The 20,988-nt window shown below is 36.0% G+C and overlaps 1 protein-coding gene across 4 annotated transcripts in view; it reads left to right on the forward strand.

Annotated features, from left to right (window-relative positions):
• Positions 1 to 20,988, forward strand: part of HACE1 (HECT domain and ankyrin repeat containing E3 ubiquitin protein ligase 1) — a 122,666-nt gene that overhangs the window by 82,352 nt on the left and 19,326 nt on the right. For 3 of the 4 annotated variants that reach the window (XM_047102212.1, XM_047102213.1, XM_047102215.1), the window contains 6 exons: positions 3,291 to 3,402; positions 3,496 to 3,593; positions 3,774 to 3,861; positions 7,567 to 7,716; positions 8,251 to 8,447; positions 17,079 to 17,210. In XM_047102212.1, coding sequence (XP_046958168.1) covers positions 3,291 to 3,402; positions 3,496 to 3,593; positions 3,774 to 3,861; positions 7,567 to 7,716; positions 8,251 to 8,447; positions 17,079 to 17,210 — 777 coding nt within the window. The remainder of the gene's footprint in view (positions 1 to 3,290; positions 3,403 to 3,495; positions 3,594 to 3,773; positions 3,862 to 7,566; positions 7,717 to 8,250; positions 8,448 to 17,078; positions 17,211 to 20,988) is intronic. The other variant, XM_047102214.1, reaches the window with a different exon arrangement.

The following is a 20,988-nucleotide window of genomic DNA, read 5'->3' on the forward strand; positions in this document are numbered from 1 at the left end:
GCAATATAAAACTCACTAGTTTATAAATAAGGGCTGAATCCAAATTGGCAGACAGAATAAGAAAAGGTTGCCTGCTCTAGTAGCGAAAGCTTTGTACTAATATTTGTAGAGATGACTTTTAAGATTTGTACTTATCCTTAACAAATAATCTTAAAGAGGCTGTGGACTAGAGTTTGGGCAAAAGAGCTTTTATAGCATTTTGTATTTTAAAAGGCCTGTTTTCCCCCTTTTTTTCCTGCGGTTTCAGGCGTTTGTGGGCAGGGCTTTTAGGTACCCCCTGGGTGTTTACATTTCAAAGACATGGCTGGATCTTAAATCTTCAAGGGACAGAGTTGAATGCAAGCTTTCTCCTAAGAGTTCTAGTGCCTTTTGGATGGTTTTGGCAGTCACAATAAAATGTAGTAGTGCTACCCTGTAATTAGGGGGAATGCCTTGTAAAAATAATTCTCTGGACTCCACATCAAATGGGGCCTTTTCAGGTTGGAAATGCAGAAGGGGTCATTTGGGTCATTGTGGTCATGGGAATGATGAACCCATTGGACCATGGGAATTTTGTGCAGCAGGAGATGGGCTTCCTCTGTGAACCTTAGCAGTATTCACGACGATGGAAGGACAGGTGCAGTGCCAGGCAATGTATATCCAGGTGAGGAGAGGGAGGGCTCGGCTATGAGTATCAGTGGCTCTAGGGACCTTTGCCTTCCCAGTTCCCTCTTCCTCCTCTAGGAGAGGGCTCGATAATCCTGTCAGCTCTTCCCTTGTTGGAAGAGACACCTCATGAGGCATGCTTCTAGTGGAAAGCTGTTCAGTGGAAAGCCGAGGGGGCTCAGGATCTATGGTATCTCAGAAGGAAGGACAGTATAGCCCAGATGGATCTCTGAGAAAGTTATGGATTTTAGGGTCTTTAGATACTGGCCTGTTAGTGCATTTTGGCCACTGTGAGGCATTTAGAGCCTGTTCCAAACAAACAAGAAAATCCACAATAGCCAATTAGCTCTCTTCTCTCCTTCCTGCTGCATAAAATCTTTAAGCAAGGTTTGAGTTTCATTAAGGTATAGTTTTTGATCTTGGTTTCTACGTGTTTTTTCTCCTGTGACCTTAATCTTCCATGTTGTTACCAGAAAATTTTGGATGACATCACTGTCAGCCCTCTTCATAGGTGGTTGCTTTCTTTTCCAGGGTGTCCCAATAGACATCTCCAGGATTGGAGTCTGTCTTCAGTAGTGTGATATGCACAGGGTGTTTGGGAAAAGTCCCTAGGCCTCTGGAGCATAAACCAGAGTCTTGGCATCTTGGCATGCATGACATTGAATAATACCAGGAAGCATTCATGGGTTTTGCAGTTATCACAGAGCTGCTGTACCTCCTCAGGGTTCTTAGGACGTGCTGGCACCAGATGTTCAGGATATTTATTTGTCATTAATTTTTAGCAATACCACACCAGGAATTGGACCCATGGTATCCCATTGGGTCAGGGGACAATAGCAATTTCAGTGAGTGAAATGGTAACACAGAGACTGTAGGCCTCTGTTGTATTTTCCCTTTGTGGTGCCATTGGCTTCTAGTTGTAAGCCTATTTCACTCTTCTGGGTTAGGACATATAATTTGGGCACAACACAGTTGACTCAGTGGTTGCAAGTGGAAACCTTCAGTCCTCCTCACCTAAGGGGAATAATTTCTTCCTATCTTTGGCTCAGAACCCTCCTTGGGCAGTGACAATAGCCTTGCAGTCTTACCTACCCTCCTTAGCTTTCCTTGGCCATTGAGGATCTTTATGCACATTAGTAATCAAATAAGATCTTTATAATTAGTAGTCTGATTATCGCATTAGACCACATGGCCTTGATTATGCTGCTCTGGGGAAATTTTTGGATTATTATGGCAGCCATGACCTTTAGGTTGGATACTGCAGGCAACACACAACAGAGGCAATGTGTGAAAGCACACAGTAGTATGACCCCTAGCTAAAGGTGTCCCTTTCTTAGATGGTGAGTTTGGCAGTTAGTAGGCAAGTTGCAGGTAAAGGCATAACCCTTGGTTAGTTGCAAGGGCAATCATGTAGTCTTGCCGACTATGCCACTTGTGTGTTGGTCTTGTCATTAACCAGTTTTGTGGCTAGAGAAGCCCTTGTGGTTCTTATTATGATTGCAAGATGCCGTTCAGCAATAACTATCAGGAAACAAAAAAAATAAAGGTTTGTTACTTATGGGACCTGGATATTACACAGTATACATGGGAGTGGAGGTGGGGGAGTGGGAGAGTGTGTACACATGTGTGAGCATGATAACATGCATGGACCTCTTGTTCTGCTTTTACTGGGGTTGAGGTAGGAGCCTAGGATTTCACAGGCTTACTATTGGTGAATTTACAACGTAAGAGTGGGAATTTAAAGCACGGGAAGAGAAAAAAACAACAAGTGGTCCAAATGGTCAGTTACAGAAATGAACCAAGATCTCTAAAATGGAGGAGCCTCCATGTGGAAGGTGGCCTGACTCTTTATCTAGATTTGTGGCTGTCATTCTGTTTATTTGAAATAACCATCTTTGAATTGGTTGCCTTGGCAATCAAAGCTTAAGTCAGGCACTTACATTAAAGTAAGAAAAAATACCCCATTTATCAAGGTTTACACTACATACTCAAAGGATAGAAATAAGAATAAAGTTAGGCCTAAAGATTATTTTCATGGAAAATTAAATGTAACATGAAGTGTAATCTTTTCTGGATTTGGAAATCCATTCTTTTTTTAAAGTTTATTTATTTTTGTGTGAGAGAGAGAACGAGCAGGGGAGGGGCAGAGAGAGGGAGAGACAGAGGGAAAGAGAGAATCTCAAGCAGGCTGTGTGCCGAGCCCGATGTGGGGCTCAAACCCATGAACTGTGAGATAATGACCTGAGCTGAAACCAAGGGTCTTGGATGTTCAACTGACTGAGCCACCTAGGTGCCCCTGTAAATTCATCCTTACAAGTGTTGTTGGGATTGAAAGATATTGAGAGTAAATTACATATCAGTTACATATCTGATATTAAGTTTTTAGATATAACCTAACTTATTAAGTCTTTTCTGTTAAAAAATATAATTAAAAAAAGTATACTCTATGTAATCAAAGCATTTCAGTTAAGACCTGCCTTTTTGCGAATAATTTTTGAAATGTCAGAACATTATCTAGAACTGTTTATTATAAATAAAGGTCTAAGAATGATTATTTGTAGAAAGGGGATTTAGTAGGCTCATTAAGTAATCTGATAGATAACTGAAATAATGCTAACATATTTTACCGTTATTTGTTGGGGTAGCCATTTAAAGATCGCTGTGAATGGTTCTATGAACATTTGCATTCAGGACAACCAGATTCAGACATGGTGCACAGGCCAGTGAATGAAAATGATATCCTGCTGGTTCACAGAGGTATGTTTGACAAAGAAACTGATGTGTGTGAGGCACAAAATACTAGTTATTACAAGTTTTAATATGTAAAATTAATCAATGCTACATATTTAGATTCTATTTTTAGGAGTAGCTGTGAAGTTGTGTCAAAAGCAAATTGTGCAAAGCTAAAGCAAGGAATTGCTGTACGGTTCCATGGAGAAGAAGGCATGGTGGGTATAAAAATAAGTGCTGTTAAGGTCATTATATATAAAAGATTGAAATACACTTGAATAAAGTTTAGTATTTAATTGATAGTGGAAGAAACTTGAAATTATTTTCATTTGTTATTCAGAAAAAAATTTTTCCTCATATATTTCTGTTCATACTTAATTTTATTTTCTTGAACTCAGGGTCAAGGTGTTGTGCGTGAGTGGTTTGATATTCTGTCTAATGAGATAGTCAATCCTGATTATGCATTGTTTACCCAGTCAGCTGATGGTAAGTTGCACAGTCTACATCACTTTTTCTGTGGCTTGTCACATTTTCAAACTCCTTCAGTGCATTGTACCCTTTGATTCCCGTAGTGATCCTGTGAACTAGGTGGGGTATTCCCATTTCATAGAAAAGAAAGTTGAAATTCAGAGTTTCCATCTACATTAACACAGTTTGTGAGCGGTAGGATCATGAATAGAATCTGATTCAGTTTGGTATTCTTTCCCGTAAATAGTTGGTTCTTAGATATTTGTCTCAAGGGCTAGTGCTGGCCCCAACGAAGTTTTCATCAGTCCTTTGTAAAGTACAACTAAACTTACTCAATTTAAGGATTGTCCTTAGACTCATTTTTGAGTTAAAAATTTCCTTTTGTGAAACAGTGCTAGTAGATGGGCTTAAAAATAGCCTTATGTGGAAAAATTAAAATTTGCTATTGCTTATTTGAGTTTCCAAGTCTTAAAATTTTTGGATCATAAAAAAAAAAGTCTAGAAATCATGGTATTAAATCTTAACTTATAATCTATTTATGTATAGTAGCTTAGTTTTCAGCCCTTTTAAAAGATCAAAATCTGGTAACTGAAAACCTGTTATTATCTTATAAAACAGATAAACTGTTTGTTGAAATGATGCTTTGAATCTGCACAATTGTAACTTGATATTGTAGGCAAAATGGAAATGGTTATTGCCTCATCTGTGGGAGGTATACCTGACAGTTCTCTAACTTAATAAAGACATATCCAAGTGAAGGTGGGATTCCAAGTTTTCAATGCTTTACACAGTTGCTTTTATTTCCTGAAAGTCTTTTCTTTCCTGGTGTTTCAGTTCTTTTTATAAGCAGAGAGTATATCATTAATTACAGCTTCTGATTGCCTCCACCCAAACCAGCAGGCAAATCTCCATTGAGTGAGAAGGATGACTCTAAGAGAGGCGAGGGGGTGGGGGGCTGCAGTGATGCCAGGGAGCTGCAGGGATTCACCTGTGTAATGGGCTTCAGACTCACATGGTCTCTTGGAAGTTACTTAGGATTATGGGACTGTCTGCTTTAATTCTGTAACTACTGATTATTTACTCTGAGGTGAATTTGGTGTCTTTGTGATTTTGATGACAAGTTTGATGAGGTGCTGAGTTTAATTAGGCCTAACCTTTGAAGCAAGATTTAGAATTAGAACATTCTATTTTAGATTTATTTCTTTTCTTTATAGTCCCTTACTCTATGTCTGTTATTTTCATACCTGGAAAACAGATTTGGTGTGGAATCATAAGTCAAGATTCTTCCTCATATTACAAATATATTAGCAGAGCATATGTTGCTCTGCTAACAGAGACCATAAAGATGGTGATTTGTCCTTTTTGTAAGCCATATAAGTCTTCTCTTTAGGGTCACACTATTTATAAATTAAAATCTAGATGAAATGTTTCTTTATTCTTACATTTAGTTGATATGGAGGGAATTATATTAAAATTTTGAATTAAAATTCCTAAATGTGGGAAATGTTTGGCTAGATCTCATGTCTAACAATTTCTTTAAAACTTGCTTTCTCATTATATTAAGATGCTTACTATAGAGTTTGGCCTTTGGTGTTACACTGGACATGAATCCTGGCTCTGCACCTCTTTTTGCTACGATCTTGGGCCAGTAAATGTCACCTTTCTGGACCTCAGTTTCTCCATTTGAAAATGATGATAACCTATGTTTTGTAATGTGGTGAAAGAAATCAATTAGCTGATGTGTAAAAATGCTTAGCTCAGTACCTGGCACATAGAAAGCAGAAATAAATATTAGAAGCTATTATTCTGTGAGAATTATATTTTCTTGTTCTATAGGATTTTTCTGAGTAATGAAAAGAGCTGTGTCACAGTTACACTTATTTTGAACTGAGAACATAAACTTTGTGTTCTGTTTTAAGTAGTTTTCAAGTTAAAAATAACATTTCTTTCCTGAAGATCCCTCCCCCCAATTTGTTTCCTTATTTTTTAAAAATTTCTCCTTTTTAAGAACCCAGATTTCCCAGAAAATACTTAGCAAAGGAATTATAAATCACAGACCTAGGAAAGGAAAGTTGAGTCATCAAAAATCTTTGCTGATTCATCAGTAACCCTAAGCATTTACTATTTTGATAGGTAAAAAAAATACTTGTGACTATTCTTAAAATATTATATTTTTAGAATTATTATGTTTGTTCTTGAAGTCTTTTATTCATCTCACAAAACTTTGTTTTGACTTTTTTAACATTTATTCATTTTTGAGAGACAGAGAGAGACAGAGCACAAGCAGAGGAGGGGCAGAGAGAGAGGGAGACACAATCTGAAGCAGGCTCCAGGCTCTGAGCTGTCAGCACAGAGCCTGATGCAGGGCTCAAATCCACAAACCGCGAGCTCATGACTTGAGCCGAAGTTGGACGCTTAACTGACCGAGCCACCCAGGTGCCCCTTGTTTTGACTTTTAATACCCAGTCTTACCCATGACTGGGAATGATTTTCAAAAGATACTTGACAGTGAATGACTAGCTTCATGTGGCCCTTTTAAGTCATTCAACCATAAGCTTCCAAATTTGTACCTTTTATCTAAGTAAACTGGTTACAGCAATGTAGTCTAGTGCTAACAGTGAGACATCAAAGACCAGCAATGCACAAAGTGAATTATTATCAAAATATGTATACTAAATGACCAAACATCTCACTTTCCAAAACTTTCCATTTTTCCTTTATTTTATTTATTTATTTTTTTGGAAGGGATACTATTTATTAGATTTAGCAGTTATTCTTTCTTTTAGCCCAGTTGCCTAGAAGAGTAGTAAATAGGCTGAGCTCAATAAATATTTGTTCAATGAATGAGAGTTGTATTCAGTGTTAGTGATCATCACAGAAAAATACGGAAAGAATTCTTTAAAGGTAAGGCTTGGTATTAGGTTTTTCCATTGCACTAGATTTTTTTTAGACTTTTTATTGTAAAACATATAACAAAATTCACTGTTTTAACCACTTTAAAGTATACAGTTCACTGGTGTTAAGTACATTGACCGTGTTGTATAACCATCACCACTGTCTATTTCCAGATCTTTTTTTCATATAAGTGGAATCATACTGGGTTTTGACAGTAATTGGTAACTATTGCCTTTGCCATTTTTACTTTTATACCTCAGTGGTACTTATTTGAAGTGAAGAATAATTGGTTGACTTGTGGATTTAGGTGATTTTCTGAAAATTGTTAAAAGGCATCAAGTTCATTACTTAAGAACAAGTTGAACATTTAAAATTCTTACCCTCTCATAGTGCTCTGTTCCATAAGAAACAAATACCTAGTAGTGAATACCTACTGCACTGGGCATGTATAGATGAATGAAACAATACCTGCCCTAATTCATAGCCTAATATTTCTACTGCCGAGGAAAATGTGTGTGTGTTTTAGCGTATAATATATTATTTCCACTATCTCTCTGGCACATCTTCCAACCTTTCGGTTAAAAGTATTCTAAAATTTTCTCTCTGCAGAAAGACTTAACTCTGATAAGTATGTGTGAATTAATGATTATCTTCTGTCAATTCCCTTGTCTGCTATATATTCCACAAAGACCATTACTGTGGAAGTTTATACATCATGTAACTTTGGTTTTGTCAAAGTTGTGTTTGAACTGATTTATCTGCAGTGAAATGATCTTTCTTCTGCATCTGGATTCTTAGAAATAAATTATATTGTATTTATTTTAATAGGAACAACTTTTCAGCCTAATAGCAACTCCTATGTAAATCCTGATCACTTGAACTATTTCCGGTTTGCTGGACAAATCTTGGGATTAGCTTTAAACCACAGGCAGCTGGTCAACATTTACTTTACAAGATCATTCTATAAGCACATTCTTGGTACGGCTCTATTGTTATTTCCATAGGCATTTATTTAAAGTGTTTTTCTTAGAATCTTTAGGAAAAACTAAGTAGACAAGAGGTGGCATTTTGGATGAGGTAATTTTTATTTCAGTTGGAGACTATCTGTGTATGTAAGGCATTTGGGAGCCTGAGGGAGAGGGGAAAAAATTACCTTTTTCCTAAAAAAAAAAAAAAAAAAAAATTGTTTTTCATTTAGTGTGTATATGTTCATGCTAAGAATGCAATTTAATATGAATATACTTAAGAGAATTGGCACTTCTTAAAGTGCATGATAATTTTCCTGTATAGCTATTTCAAAGAAAGAATACATTGTAAAAATGTGGAAAAAACCACAAGCTTCAATTAATAGAGTTCCAAATCCAGGAATTAGCATGTATTTAAATCTTGCTGTCAATTGGATTATATTTTGCAGTTTTATGGAATATCTGTAGAGGGCAGTATTTCACCATTAAACAAACAAGGAAAGGCAGAAACATTTAGAATGTAACTGCTGTATGTTTGCATTTTTAGGTATTCCTGTTAATTACCAGGATGTGGCATCCATTGATCCAGAATATGCCAAAAATTTGCAGTGGATTTTAGATAATGATATTAGTGATCTAGGTCTAGAACTAACCTTTTCTGTTGAAACTGATGTGTTTGGAGCAATGGAAGAGGTGCCTTTGAAACCTGGGGGTGGAAGTATTCTTGTGACACAAAATAACAAAGTGAGTATTCGAATTTTTACCTTAGCCAATGTTTGTAACTTGTCCCTGATTGCTAATTACTCTAGTTTCCTGCCACTAGCTAGAAAAGCTTTTACTGTTACAGGGTTTCACAGCATTTTATAACAGATAAGATATTTAAATTAACTAAACCATCAAATATCAAACTTTGAATTAGGATTAAATCACTATTGTGTTAGACAGTCAAGGCAGTTCCTGAAGCAGCCTAGAGCACAATTTAGTTGATGTATAACTTGGGCAACTGTATACTGAAAAATTCAATTAGAAATGGAAGCTTATCACTGTTTCATGTTTTAATGTATGATATTAAGAGTTCCAATGGAGAAAAGAAGAAATTCCCATGTTAAGCTCTGTACCTGCTTTTGGGATCCAGTAGAGCTAATGGATCCAGTAGATCTATTCGACTACTTGATTTTTTTAAGCTTTATAACTTGATTATGTACTGTATCTTCTGTCTGTAAGTAGTTTTTCCAGTTTTACTGAGAAATAATTGACATACACCTGTACATATTAGTTTTAAATTTTGGCATATGTTTTAAATTTCATTGTTGAAAAATATGTTATTTTAATATATAATACATTTTTATGTTTGAAAATGTAGGAAATTGGGAGTCAGAAAATCTGGTTTGGCAATTCCACTTCTGTCATTTGCCAGTAGCAACTTTTGGTTAAACAAGACTAAAATCTTTTCCCTTTCCGTTAGTTGGATTATAATTCCAAGACGGCTTCAGAAGCAACTAACTATAAGAAATAATGTCCATTGATTTAGTAAAGCATATATTCTTTTTTAAAAGCCCAAAAGACTTGGCTGCACTTTAACCTCTTTTAGCCCCAGTTTTCTATTCTATAGACTTGGGATAATAATACTCCTTTTTAAAAAAAAATTTTTTTTAACATTTATTCATGTTTTGATAACGAGAGACAGAGCGTGAGTGGGGGCGGGGCAGAGAGAGAGGGAGACACAGAATCGGAAGCAAGCTCCCGGCTCTGATCTGACAGCATAGAGCCCTACGTGGGGCTCAAACTCACGGACCATGAGATCACGACCTGAGCTGAAGTCAGACGCTTAACTGACTGAGCCACCCAGGCACCCCAGGATAATAATACTTCTGATACAGAATTGTTACTAGCGTTTTGCTGACTGAAAACCACAACACAAAAGGCAGTTGTTATTGCATAGTTTTCTATAAAGAGGCTCTTAGTTTGAGATACGTACAGGGTATTGGAAAGTTATATTAAGCTCTGTAGTTTTACTTTTTGAAACTTAGATACTATACACATAAAAAAACATTAAGTGTAATTGTTGAAAATAAGATCAGGAACTGAGTATTTGCATATGTACACTTGGACAATTTTTAGTCTCCTCTTTCATTTTATCCAGGAGGACACTGAAGCCTAAAGAGTTAATGGTAAAACTGGGGCCAAAACCCAGTTTCAAATCTAATGTTCTTCCTGTTTGCAAAACATGTTGAGGAAGATCTTATTTGATTTTTAACATAACGAGTCATTTTAAGCTCTAGAAGATGAAAATTATAAAATGCTTATTTTTAAGATTATGTATATAAGCTTGCCAGTGAATTAAAATACTTTAAAAAATCTAATTATTAGATTGTCTACCCTGTCATGCATTTATTATTTTATTTTACACTGGAGACCTATTCTCAATTAAGAGTAATGAAGTTATAGAATCTTTGTTATAAGCAAGAGATTGCTTTTCAAGAAACTCAAATATGATTCTTATCTGTGAATATTATATCTGATGAGTAGATTTGTCACTCTTGTCAGGTACGTTTTATGTGACAAAGTTGAAAGACCCATTAACAATTGCATGATGCATAGTTATATTTATCCTTGTATCTCCTAATAGTCCCCCTCTCATTATGAAATGACTTTTGTTTAGATTTTTAAAAATGCATATTGTATTAATTCTTTTGCATTTGTGTCTTTTATTGAAATGTAGTATTGGTAAGTAATAACAAAAATAATATATGGATATTGGGGGTATACCTTTCGTTGTGAGCCTAGTTTGAGGCTAGAATACTATTGTAATATTAAAGAACTTGAAAGTTGCTTCTAAGTTCAATACACTTTTACTTCACTGTATTAACTAATTTGATTATAGGCTAACTTTTTTTTTAATGATTAGTTTCGGTAATAGAGATAAAAGCAGGATCTCAATCACTAATATGTTCATTATTCTCAGCTTTCATTTTGTGATGTAAACATTTTTTCGGAATAATTGAACCTCTTCATTTTCTAATATTACCAGAGTCAAGTATAATTGTATATCAGATTATTGATGTTTAAACATTTAATGCTTACCCAATAAGCAACCTGATTGATTTTTTAAAATTAAAAATCTTTAGAAACATACCTGCATCTTAAATTGATCACTTGCTCTAAGATTGTTAAAGTATTAACTTTGTAAATACAATTTTCAAACCATGTTTTTTAGAGATTTTGTTACTTTTAAACATACCTTTCTTTCATGAACTTTTTTGTTACTTTAGGGTTAGCCTTTTACTTACTCTTCTCTATAGATGTAAAGTTGTAACTGTCGTTTGGAGTTCAATGTCAAAATCTGTAAGCATATTGAAGCTTAAATGAGTTGCCAAGCTTGTTAGTATGAGAAAATCTGTGTAAGCTGATGTCCACATGGGGGAGTCATTTATTCCTGAATTTTATGGAAAGTCTTTGGTAATTATAGAGGGAAACCAAATAGATGAAAATAACTTTGTTTAAAAAGGAGTACCTTAAATAAATACAAATGATGTATGCAGAGAATATATATCTGTTCCACATTTGAAATATAATGCTTTTTTAAATTTAATTTTGTATCTATCAATTTGTTTAAAAATCTTAAAAACAAATAACAAAATGAAACTCTGGTTTCACTTTTGAAAATGGCTGAATTAACCGGGAGCTAAACATTAACATTTAAATAATACTTTCACCTTCTTTTAAAAGTTTTGCTTTTATTTTTCACTTTTACTTTTTTATTCTTGACCAAAAACTGGAATCATGGAACCATAAAATTTGTGTTAGAAGTGACAGTTTTTCTTAGATCTTCAGTTCTGTCTCCTCGAACTGAAGAGTAAACTACATGAGTTTTAAATGTTAACACTTTTACAATACTACTCATAAAGTTCACTCAGGCTGGGACGGAAAGAATTAGGGGTGGGGTAAGACAGGATATCAAGGAATGGAGGAGGTGCCATGGAAGTTAACTTATAGAGGAGATGCATTAAGTGGTCAGATAGGAGGAGTAAGGGGGAAAGGAAATGTTCTGGCCTTACACGAAGTTGAGGATGACAGAGGATGATGTGTTTGGGGAACCACAGGTAGATCAGAGTTGTAGATCTTAGCTTCGGTTGTGGAGTAAATGAGTGGTAAAAGATGAGGGGAGTATATGGGGGCCAAATTCTGAAAGACTCTGCAACCACAATTAGGAATTTGAAAATTAATGTGACGACTGCAGGGATGAATGCAGGTATTACAGAGCCAAGTTTCCTGAGTGAATTCTGGTGTTTAAAAAAACCACAAGGGGCGCCTGGGTGGCGCAGTCGGTTAAGCGTCCGACTTCAGCCAGGTCACGATCTCGCGGTCCGGGAGTTCGAGCCCCGCGTCCGGCTCTGGGCTGATGGCTCAGAGCCTGGAGCCTGTTTCCGATTCTGTGTCTCCCTCTCTCTCTGCCCCTCCCCCGTTCATGCTCTGTCTCTCTCTGTCCCAAAAATAAATAAACATTGAAAAAAAAATTAAAAAAAAAAACAACAAACCACAAAACAGCCTCAACTTGGAGTGTGAAGAATGGATTGAAATAGGGCGATACGGGAGTCAGGACAGCTGCTAGGGGATTGTGGCATTGGTCTGGGGAAGATGCATGAGAATTTTATAAGACAGTGACAGTGAGGATAAAATGAGATAGTGTCTAGCCTTTTTGATATTTCTGCTTATTTCTACAAAAGAAACCTGATTATCCTTTGGAGTTCTCAGTAGAGAAATTTTCAGTGAGAACTTTTACATACTAGAGCGATAATAAGTGGATAAACCCAGGAAAGAAGCTTTTTATCACCAAAGGATTTATATTCAAACGGTAACTTGAATTATGCCAATAACAACACCATTTAACCTGTTAACTATTAAAAAAAAAATAACTATTCAAAACCATTTTATAAACGTGGTCCAGTTTTTATCTCTACTTCGAGGAGGGGGAAAAATCTTGTTTTCACTATTAAGAGTTAACTATTGGGGCGCCTGGGTGGCTCAGTCCGTTGAGTGTACGACTTCAGCTCAGGTCATGATCTCATGGTCTGAGTTTGAGCCCCGCGTCGGGCTCTGTGCTGACAGCTCAGAGCCTGGAGCCTGCTTCAGATTCTGTGTCTTCCTCTCTCTCTGACCCTGCTCTGCTCATGCTCTGTCTCTCTCTCTCTGTCAAAAATAAATAAACATTAAAAATTTTTTTTTAAAAAGAGTTAACTATTATTTAAGTAAATGTTTTTTTTCCGGACATCTTTTAAGAGATAGAGAAAAAAGATTTTCAAGAAGAAAGATGGCTTTAACAAATGCATTAGTTTTCAGCATCACCACCACTCTTCATAAGAAGATATAGTTTAGGTTCAAAGCCTGAAGAGAAGTTAAAATTTTAAGGAAGATTTCTGAGGGGTGGATATTATTTATTTCCCATATTCAAAAGACTGGGAGATTATTAAAACAAAATGGTTCTGTAACTAGACATTAATTGGAATTTAATGTACAGAAGTTCATTCTTCTTAATCTTAATCTTTTTATGTTTTTCACTTTGCAGTTTCTTTTTTGCTTACCTATTTTATGTCAGTGACCAGGGTTGGAGGTTAAAGCCAGAAAAAAGTTGCTACGGCTCTTTTTTTTGTTGCTGTTGTTGTTTCTATGCTCAGACTTTCTCAGTTGAAAGATTTCCATGTATTAACATAATTATTTCACCATTATAAGTACTAAGATTTTTAAATATGATCAATTCTTTAATTCTTTGGCATCTGGTATTAATTTATGCCTTCAAAGAATTGACGGCAAAACTCAGGTGGGAGCAAATAGGACTCCTAGGATATGCCATCTGTTAGGGATAAAAGATCTCCTGCCTCCAAGTTCTATCAATCTCTTTTAATAACTTAAAACAAAATGAGAGTTTAGGTATGGTTTGTATTTAATGTTTAATTATGCAACTCTTTATGCCAGTGTTTTGTGGACTGCTTGTCATCTGTACATCCACTGTTTCCTTATTAAAACATGTAAGATATTTGATGCAGGGGCATAAGGTGTGGGGGGATGAGTCCCTTGGATGTCTGCATAGGTAATGGGAATGCAGCCAGTATATTTCTGCACAGTGTGAATAGTCAAAATGTTAGTGTGTGATAATAGTGGCTGTTCATGGTAATAATTGTATCATCAAGATAATGTTAATTTGTGTCCTTCTGTTTGAGGATATGCAATGTTTAAGGAAGCAGGGAAACATTTTAGCAGCAGTTGGATTTAGATTTCTTTTATTAAACACAGTTATCTTACAGCTACATGGAAAACTATTTTATTAAATACCTCAGGAGGATTTGTGATGGCTAGGATTTTATTATTTTACTGAGAAATAATTTAGACCAAGATTCATCCACAGTTAAGTTAATATGGAGAATGGTATGTGAAGGAGCTGATTTCCATAAGTTGATATCCAATAGCTAGGGGTCAAAGTTATAGAAATAAATGTGGAAAATAATTAATATTAGACGGAATAGAAGGGAACATGTAAGGAAAGATTAGTATACTTGTGAAAATTTTAAAAAGAATGTGTGAGAAAATAATAGGAATTAGCTGGTAGAAAATGGAATGTGTACTATTCTGATAAATATGGACTGCAATGGCAAATTAAAATAGGTAAAGTGCCCTTGAGCAATTCACAAATCTTTTACTTTTATGCTTCATAATTTAACATCTTAAACAATGATTACTGAATAGTACTACAAAATTCTAAGTGCAAAACCTTTTGGGAAAAAGCTATTTTTTAAAAGTGTATTTATTTATTTTGAGAGAAAGCCAGAGAGAGCATGAATGGTGGAGGGGCAGAGAGCAAGAATCCCAAGCAGACTCGCATTGTCACTGTGGAGCCCGATGTGGGGCTCAGTCCCACAAACTGAGATCATGACCTGAACCAAAATCAAGAGTCAGGTGCTTAACCCGCTGAGTCAACTAGGTGCCCCTGGGAAAAAGTTATTCTTCTTAAAGGAAGATAGGGTCTCATATAGTACCTTAAACATACAATTGACAAGTGAATGGAGCAGAAAAATTGTAGTAGTTCAAGTAGGCAGTTTTAGAGCAGACATAAATTAAAAGATAATGAGGTGCTAATGTTGAAATCACTGCTGGTTATCACTTGGAAGTGTGCTGTGTATATTATTTCCTGTATTGGAAAATCTAGTTTATGTTTCTGTTTGATTGTTTGGCACACATTTCCATCTCCCTCTCTCTAGTAACTACCTGAATGTAACTTGTAGTAACTGATTCATTCCTGTGTAGTGGAGAAAAACTTTTGGGTGGTAGGGAGTGCAGTTTGGGGTGGGCGTAGACTGAATAGCAGAGATGGCAGCTTTCGCTGTGCCAGATTACACAAGGGATCACGTTGGGTTTGGGAAGAACTGTGGGGAATCCACCATGACACTTCTGTAGCTTTGGCATGTATGGAGAATTCATAGCTAGTGGTTAAATACAATTTGCTGACTTAGTGCTTGTGGAGGCAAAGCATTAGATTAGTGCCAAACAAAATTAAGGAAGGAACCTGAAACAGGCTTTCTCACCTCTTCAGAGTAATCATACCTGAGAGGTGAGAAATATATACAATATATTGCTTTTAAATGACAAAGTTTCACTTAGACGTAATTTAAAATATATAAACGATAACAATTGATAGAGTTGATTGAGAGATATGGCAACTCATTCTTGTCTGAGCCAAAATATGTTTTTATTACCTTAAATTTTAAGTGACATTATTTTCTATGAGGATATATTTTATTTATTTATGTTTATTTATTTCCATTTTTTTAATTTAAATTTTAGTTAGCATACAGTGCAATATTGGTTTCAGGTGCAGAATTCAGTGATTCATCACTTACATAAAACACCCAGTGCTCATCACAAGTGCCCTCCATAATACCCATCACCTGTCTAGCCCATTTCCCACTCTCCTCCCTCCATCAACCCATAGTTTGTTCTCTATCATTAAGAGTCTCCTCTGATTTGTTTCCCTCTTCCCCCCTTCCCATAGGTTCATCTGTTTTGTTTCTTAAATTCCACATATGAGTGAAATCATATGGTATTTGTCTTTCTCTGATTGACTTGTTTTGCTTAGCATAATATGTTCTAGTTCCATCCATGTCACTGCAAATGGCAAGGTTTCATTCTTTTTGATGAATGAGTAATATTCCACTGTGCCTGTGTGTGCGTGTATGTGTATATATATCACATCTTTTTTTATCTATTCATATGATGATGTGTTTTAAAATAAAATGTGTGAAAATAGTTTACCTTAATTCAGAATCAAACTGACTATGTTTAAATGGCCCATTTATCAAGTTCCAACTCTGTATTAAGTGCACTTGTTGAAAGTATGCATTCATCACATATTTACTGAACACTCTACAAAGTGGCAGCCACTTTTTTAGGAGCTGGGAACATGTATGTATCCTGGTAAACAAAACGGATTCCCTGCCTGCAGAGATACTATATTCTAATGAGATATTTCAGTTAGAGACGCTAGGAAGTGTAAAGACACTGAGGGGTGCCTGGGTGGGTGGCTCAGTTGGTTCAGTCGTCTGACACTTGATTTCGTCTCAGGTCATGATCTCATGTTTTGTGAGACCTGAGCCCCACGTTGGGCTCTGTGCTGACAGCATGGGATTGTCTCTCTCTCTGTCCCTCCCCCGTTCATGTGCACGCTGGTTCTTTCTGGCTCTCCCTCTCAAAATAAACAAATAAACATTAAAAAAAAAAAAGACTCTGAGGAGTGAATAAACTTTAGTTTGGGGAACAGAGAGAATGAACAAGGGGAAGAGTGGAAGGAAATGAGATGAGAGAGCAAAGCAGAGGCTGGATCACTTAGGGCCTTACAGGCTAGGAAAGTAATTTGGATTTTACTTAAGTCACTGTAGGATTTTAAGCAGAAGTTATGTGGTCTGAATTGTATATGAAATTACATATAAAACATATTTAAAAAACCACTCAGTAGTAAGGAAGAAGCAGTACAGAGGCAAAAACGAAGCTGGAGCACCGCATGTTGCAGTAATCCAGGTGAGAGATGATGGCTTGGACCGCTTGCTAGCCGTGGAGGTGGTGAGACAAGGTCAGACTCAGTATTTTTTTGGAGGCAGTTGTGATAGCACCCACTGATACAGCCTGTGAGAGAAGTCACGGGTGATTGATTCCTAGGATTTTGGCCTAAGTAGCTTAGTGATTGGTAGATTATGGGTTTACTGAGATATGTGGATAATGGTGCCAAATTAATTCCAAGCCTTTACCTCTAAAATGAGAAATGAGTATATCAATAGTGTCTTAAATATGTGAAATTGAAGAAAAATCATCACTTTTTTTTTTTAATAGGCGGAGTACGTCCAGCTTGTTACTGAACTTCGGATGACAAGAGCCATTCAGCCTCAGATCAATGCTTTTTTACAGGGCTTTCATATGTTCATTCCACCTTCTCTCATACAACTTTTCGATGAATATGAATTGGTAAGGAAAAACATCAGTTCTTTTGTTGTTATAAGCCATACAAAACTCCAGTTGCTGCAATTCAGAAATAATTTTGTGGTACTGTGAATGAAATAATATATAATAAGACATTATGTTTTAATGTTCATGTTTAGAGGTTTGTTACAAGATTTGTGATTGTGCTTCTCTTGAGCTTAATAACCAGATTAATAATTCCTCAGTGTGAAACGGGGCGAAGTGGTGATAAACAAAGATGGAATACATTTTCAAAATATTTTATGTAGGAGATGTTGAAGGCCAGTCTTCTCAAAAGCGGTGTTCATATTACAGTCGACCCTGGAACAACGCGTGTTTGAACTGTGTGGCTTGAAACTTAAAATGTGGATGTGTTACAGTATATCATTGTAAATGTTTTTCTCTTCCTTTTGGTGTTCTTAGTTCTATTTTCTCTAGTTTCCCTTATTCTAACAATATGATATATAATACATACAATGTACAAAATGTGTCAATTGGTTATGTTATCAGTAAAGCCTCTGGTCAACTGTACATAATTAATAGTTAAGTTTTGGGGGAGTTCAAATGTCACATGTGGATTTTGGCTGTGTGAGGTAGTCCCTAACCCCTGCATTGTTCAAGAATCAAATGTATTTCTCCATTTTTTATTTGACCATATGAGATAAAAAATAATGATACTGACTTCCTGTACTTCCAAAAAGGAGAATTAAGAGGGTTTTTCTTATTCTATTTGTTTAGTTTTCTCTAGTTTCTCATTTGACCATATATATAATTTTATCATTCTCCTTTTAAATCTCTGTGGAGTCCTCTCTGTTGTGGCCTCCAATATCTAGTAAATGTTTTGTTTTGCTTTTTTAATTTGCATGCCTTTTACTGTGACCTAACAGGATTTCTAATTTTATATGATTTATGTTTGCATTTTCCCTCATATCCTTTTTCTCTTTTATCATTAGTAATGAATTATTTTGAAACTTTGAGTTGTCTAACTCCTTAATAAAACACAGTATTTTAAATAGAGTATAACTATTTTTTTATTTTATTTTTTAATTTTTTTTAATGTTTATTTATTTTTGAGAGAGAGAGAGAGAACATGAGCATGAGCATGGGAGGGGCAGAGAGAACACAGAATCCGAGGCAGGCTCCAGGCTCTGAGTTGTCAGCACAGAGCCTGATGTGGGGCTCAAACTTACAAACTGTGAGATCATGACCTGAGCCAAGGTCGGGCACTCAACCGACTGAGCCACCCAGGTGCCCCTGTTTTTTATTTTAAAAATTATAATTTGGAATAGCACATTTTAGATCAGTGGAGAAGTATACTTTGTTGTTGTTGTTGTTGTTGTTGTTGTTGTTGTTGTTGTTTTAATGTTTATTTTTGAGAGAGAGAGAGAGACAGAGTGTGAGGTGGGGAGAGGCAGAGAGAGAGAGAGGGAAACACAGAATCCAAAGCAGCCTCCAGGCTCTGAGCTGTCAGAAAAGCTCACAAACTGTGAGACCATGACCTGAGCTGAAGTCGGACTTTAAACCGACTGAGCCACCCAGGTGTCCCTCTTTGGTTTTTATTATTTTCCATAAAATTAGTTTTATCCTGTGCCTTTCACTTTACTGTATGAGTAAGTACACTGGTTTATACCTTTTAATTTTACATATATGCCAGTATTTTCAGTTTATCATTCATAGTATATTTTAGTATAGTAGTGAACAAAATTGTGAATTAAGTTTGAAGTTGTCCATTGTGACTTAGTTTGATTAAATGTCAGTTTTGAGTTTTTGCTTACAAGATTAATAGTTTTGTTTAGTATATAGACTTGTCTAGTTTTTGCATAGCAATAAGTTATTTTTAGCATTTAAAAGCTGAGGAGTACTTATGAGCTATTATTAAACATGACTAAAATCTGACTTTTTATGTACTGTGCTTGTATTAAATTAGCTTTTATGAAGTTCAAACCAGATAATTACATTATTTTCTTAACCTGTATGTAAAAAAAAAAAAAAAAGCAACAATATAAATAATTGACAAAAACTTTGCCTCCTAATTTTTTTTTTTTTTTTTTTTTTTTTGAGAGAAAGAGCAAGTGAAAGAGTGTGTGTGAGTGGGGCAGGGGCAGAGGCAGAGTAGGAATCCCAAGCAGGTTCCATGCCCAGTGCCTATCATGGAGCCCAATGCGTGGCTCGATCCCACGACTGAGAGTTCATGACCTGAGCTAAAGTCGAGAGTTGGACCCTTAACTGACTGAGCCACCCAGGCACCCCTTTGCCTCCTAATTTACTGATAGTGCTAAGTTTTATGAAACTTATTGATCTACAATGTACATAGAGAGGAGCACATGCATCATAAATGTATACTTTGATGAATTTTTACAAACTGAATACACCCAGTACACAGATCAAGAAACAGAAACCTCCTAGCACCCCAGATGTCTATTCCTGTCTTCTTCCTGTCATTATCCCTCTTCATGGGGAACCCATTCTTCTGACTTCTAATACCATAGATTAGGTTTCCTGTTTTTGAACTTCATATAAATGGAATAATCACCTAAAATATATCTGACTTATTCAGGTTAATTTTTTTGTGAGAATTATACATATTGTTGCATGAAGTTGTAATTTGTTCATTTTTTTGCATTATAGTATTTCATTGTGTCTGTGTGTGTGTGTGCGCGCATGTGTGTGTGTAGAGAGGTCTATTTCTACTCTTGATGAACATTTGGTGGGCACTTTTCAGTTTTGGGTTATTTGAAATAGCACTACTAGGAACACTTTCATACACGTATGCATTCTTGGAGTGGAATTGCTGGGATACAGGTGTTCATTTTCTATTATAGTAGGTATTAGCAGATAGTTCAAGGGTATGTGTGTCAATTTACATTCCCACCAGTAGGTGTGAGGGCTCTGGATATTACACATCTGTGCTAGCATTTGCTATTTTCTTTTTCATTTTTATCATTTTTGTGGATCAGTAGTGGTATTTCATTTCCCTGACTGATGAAGTTGAGTGTGTTTGTATGTTCATTGGCCATTTGCACTCTGTTTTTGAAGTTTAACTAATTTGTCCATTTTTCTATTATGTTTTCTGGGGTTTTTTTTGTTAGTGATTTATAGGATTCTTTTGGGAGTCTTTGTTATCTGTATTGTGAATGTCTTCTACTCTGGTGTCTTTTGTGAATAAAACCTTTTAGTTTTTTTTTTTTTTAATTTTTTTTTTTCAACGTTTATTTATTTTTGGGACAGAGAGAGACAGAGCATGAACAGGCGAGGGGCAGAGAGAGAGGGAGACACAGAATCGGAAACAGGCTCCAGGCTCTGAGCCATCAGCCCAGAGCCTGATGCGGGGCTCGAACTCACGGACCGCGAGATCGTGACCTGGCTGAAGTCGGACGCTTAACCGACTGCGCCACCCAGGCGCCCCTAAAACCTTTTAGTTTTAACACAGTTTGGTTTATCACTTGGTTTTTCTTTGTTTAATGAATGGAACCTTTTTGTGTCTTTCTTTTTGTGTGTTTAAGAACGTGTTTCTTATTCCAAGGTCATGAAGGTTTTTTCCTTTATTTTTCCTTTATTCCTTTATTTATTTATCTTTATTTTTCCTTTATTCCTTTATCTGTATTCCTTTATCTTTCATATTTAGGTCTGTTACTGTTAAGTTTTCTATAGTGGTTTTATATTGGGAGTTAGGTCTGGATTCCTACTCTGTGTTAGATTCTGGCTTTATTCCACTGAGCTGATTCAAATAGAGGGATTATTTGGGAAGAGCAGTGTTGTCAGCATGATCCTAATTTATGTAGTG

This window comes from Lynx rufus, unplaced genomic scaffold (assembly GCF_022079265.1).
Source record: "Lynx rufus isolate CCGP_SWC_20201006 ecotype Redwood Valley unplaced genomic scaffold, mLynRuf1.p SCAF_6, whole genome shotgun sequence".
Lineage (NCBI taxonomy): Eukaryota > Metazoa > Chordata > Mammalia > Carnivora > Felidae > Lynx > Lynx rufus.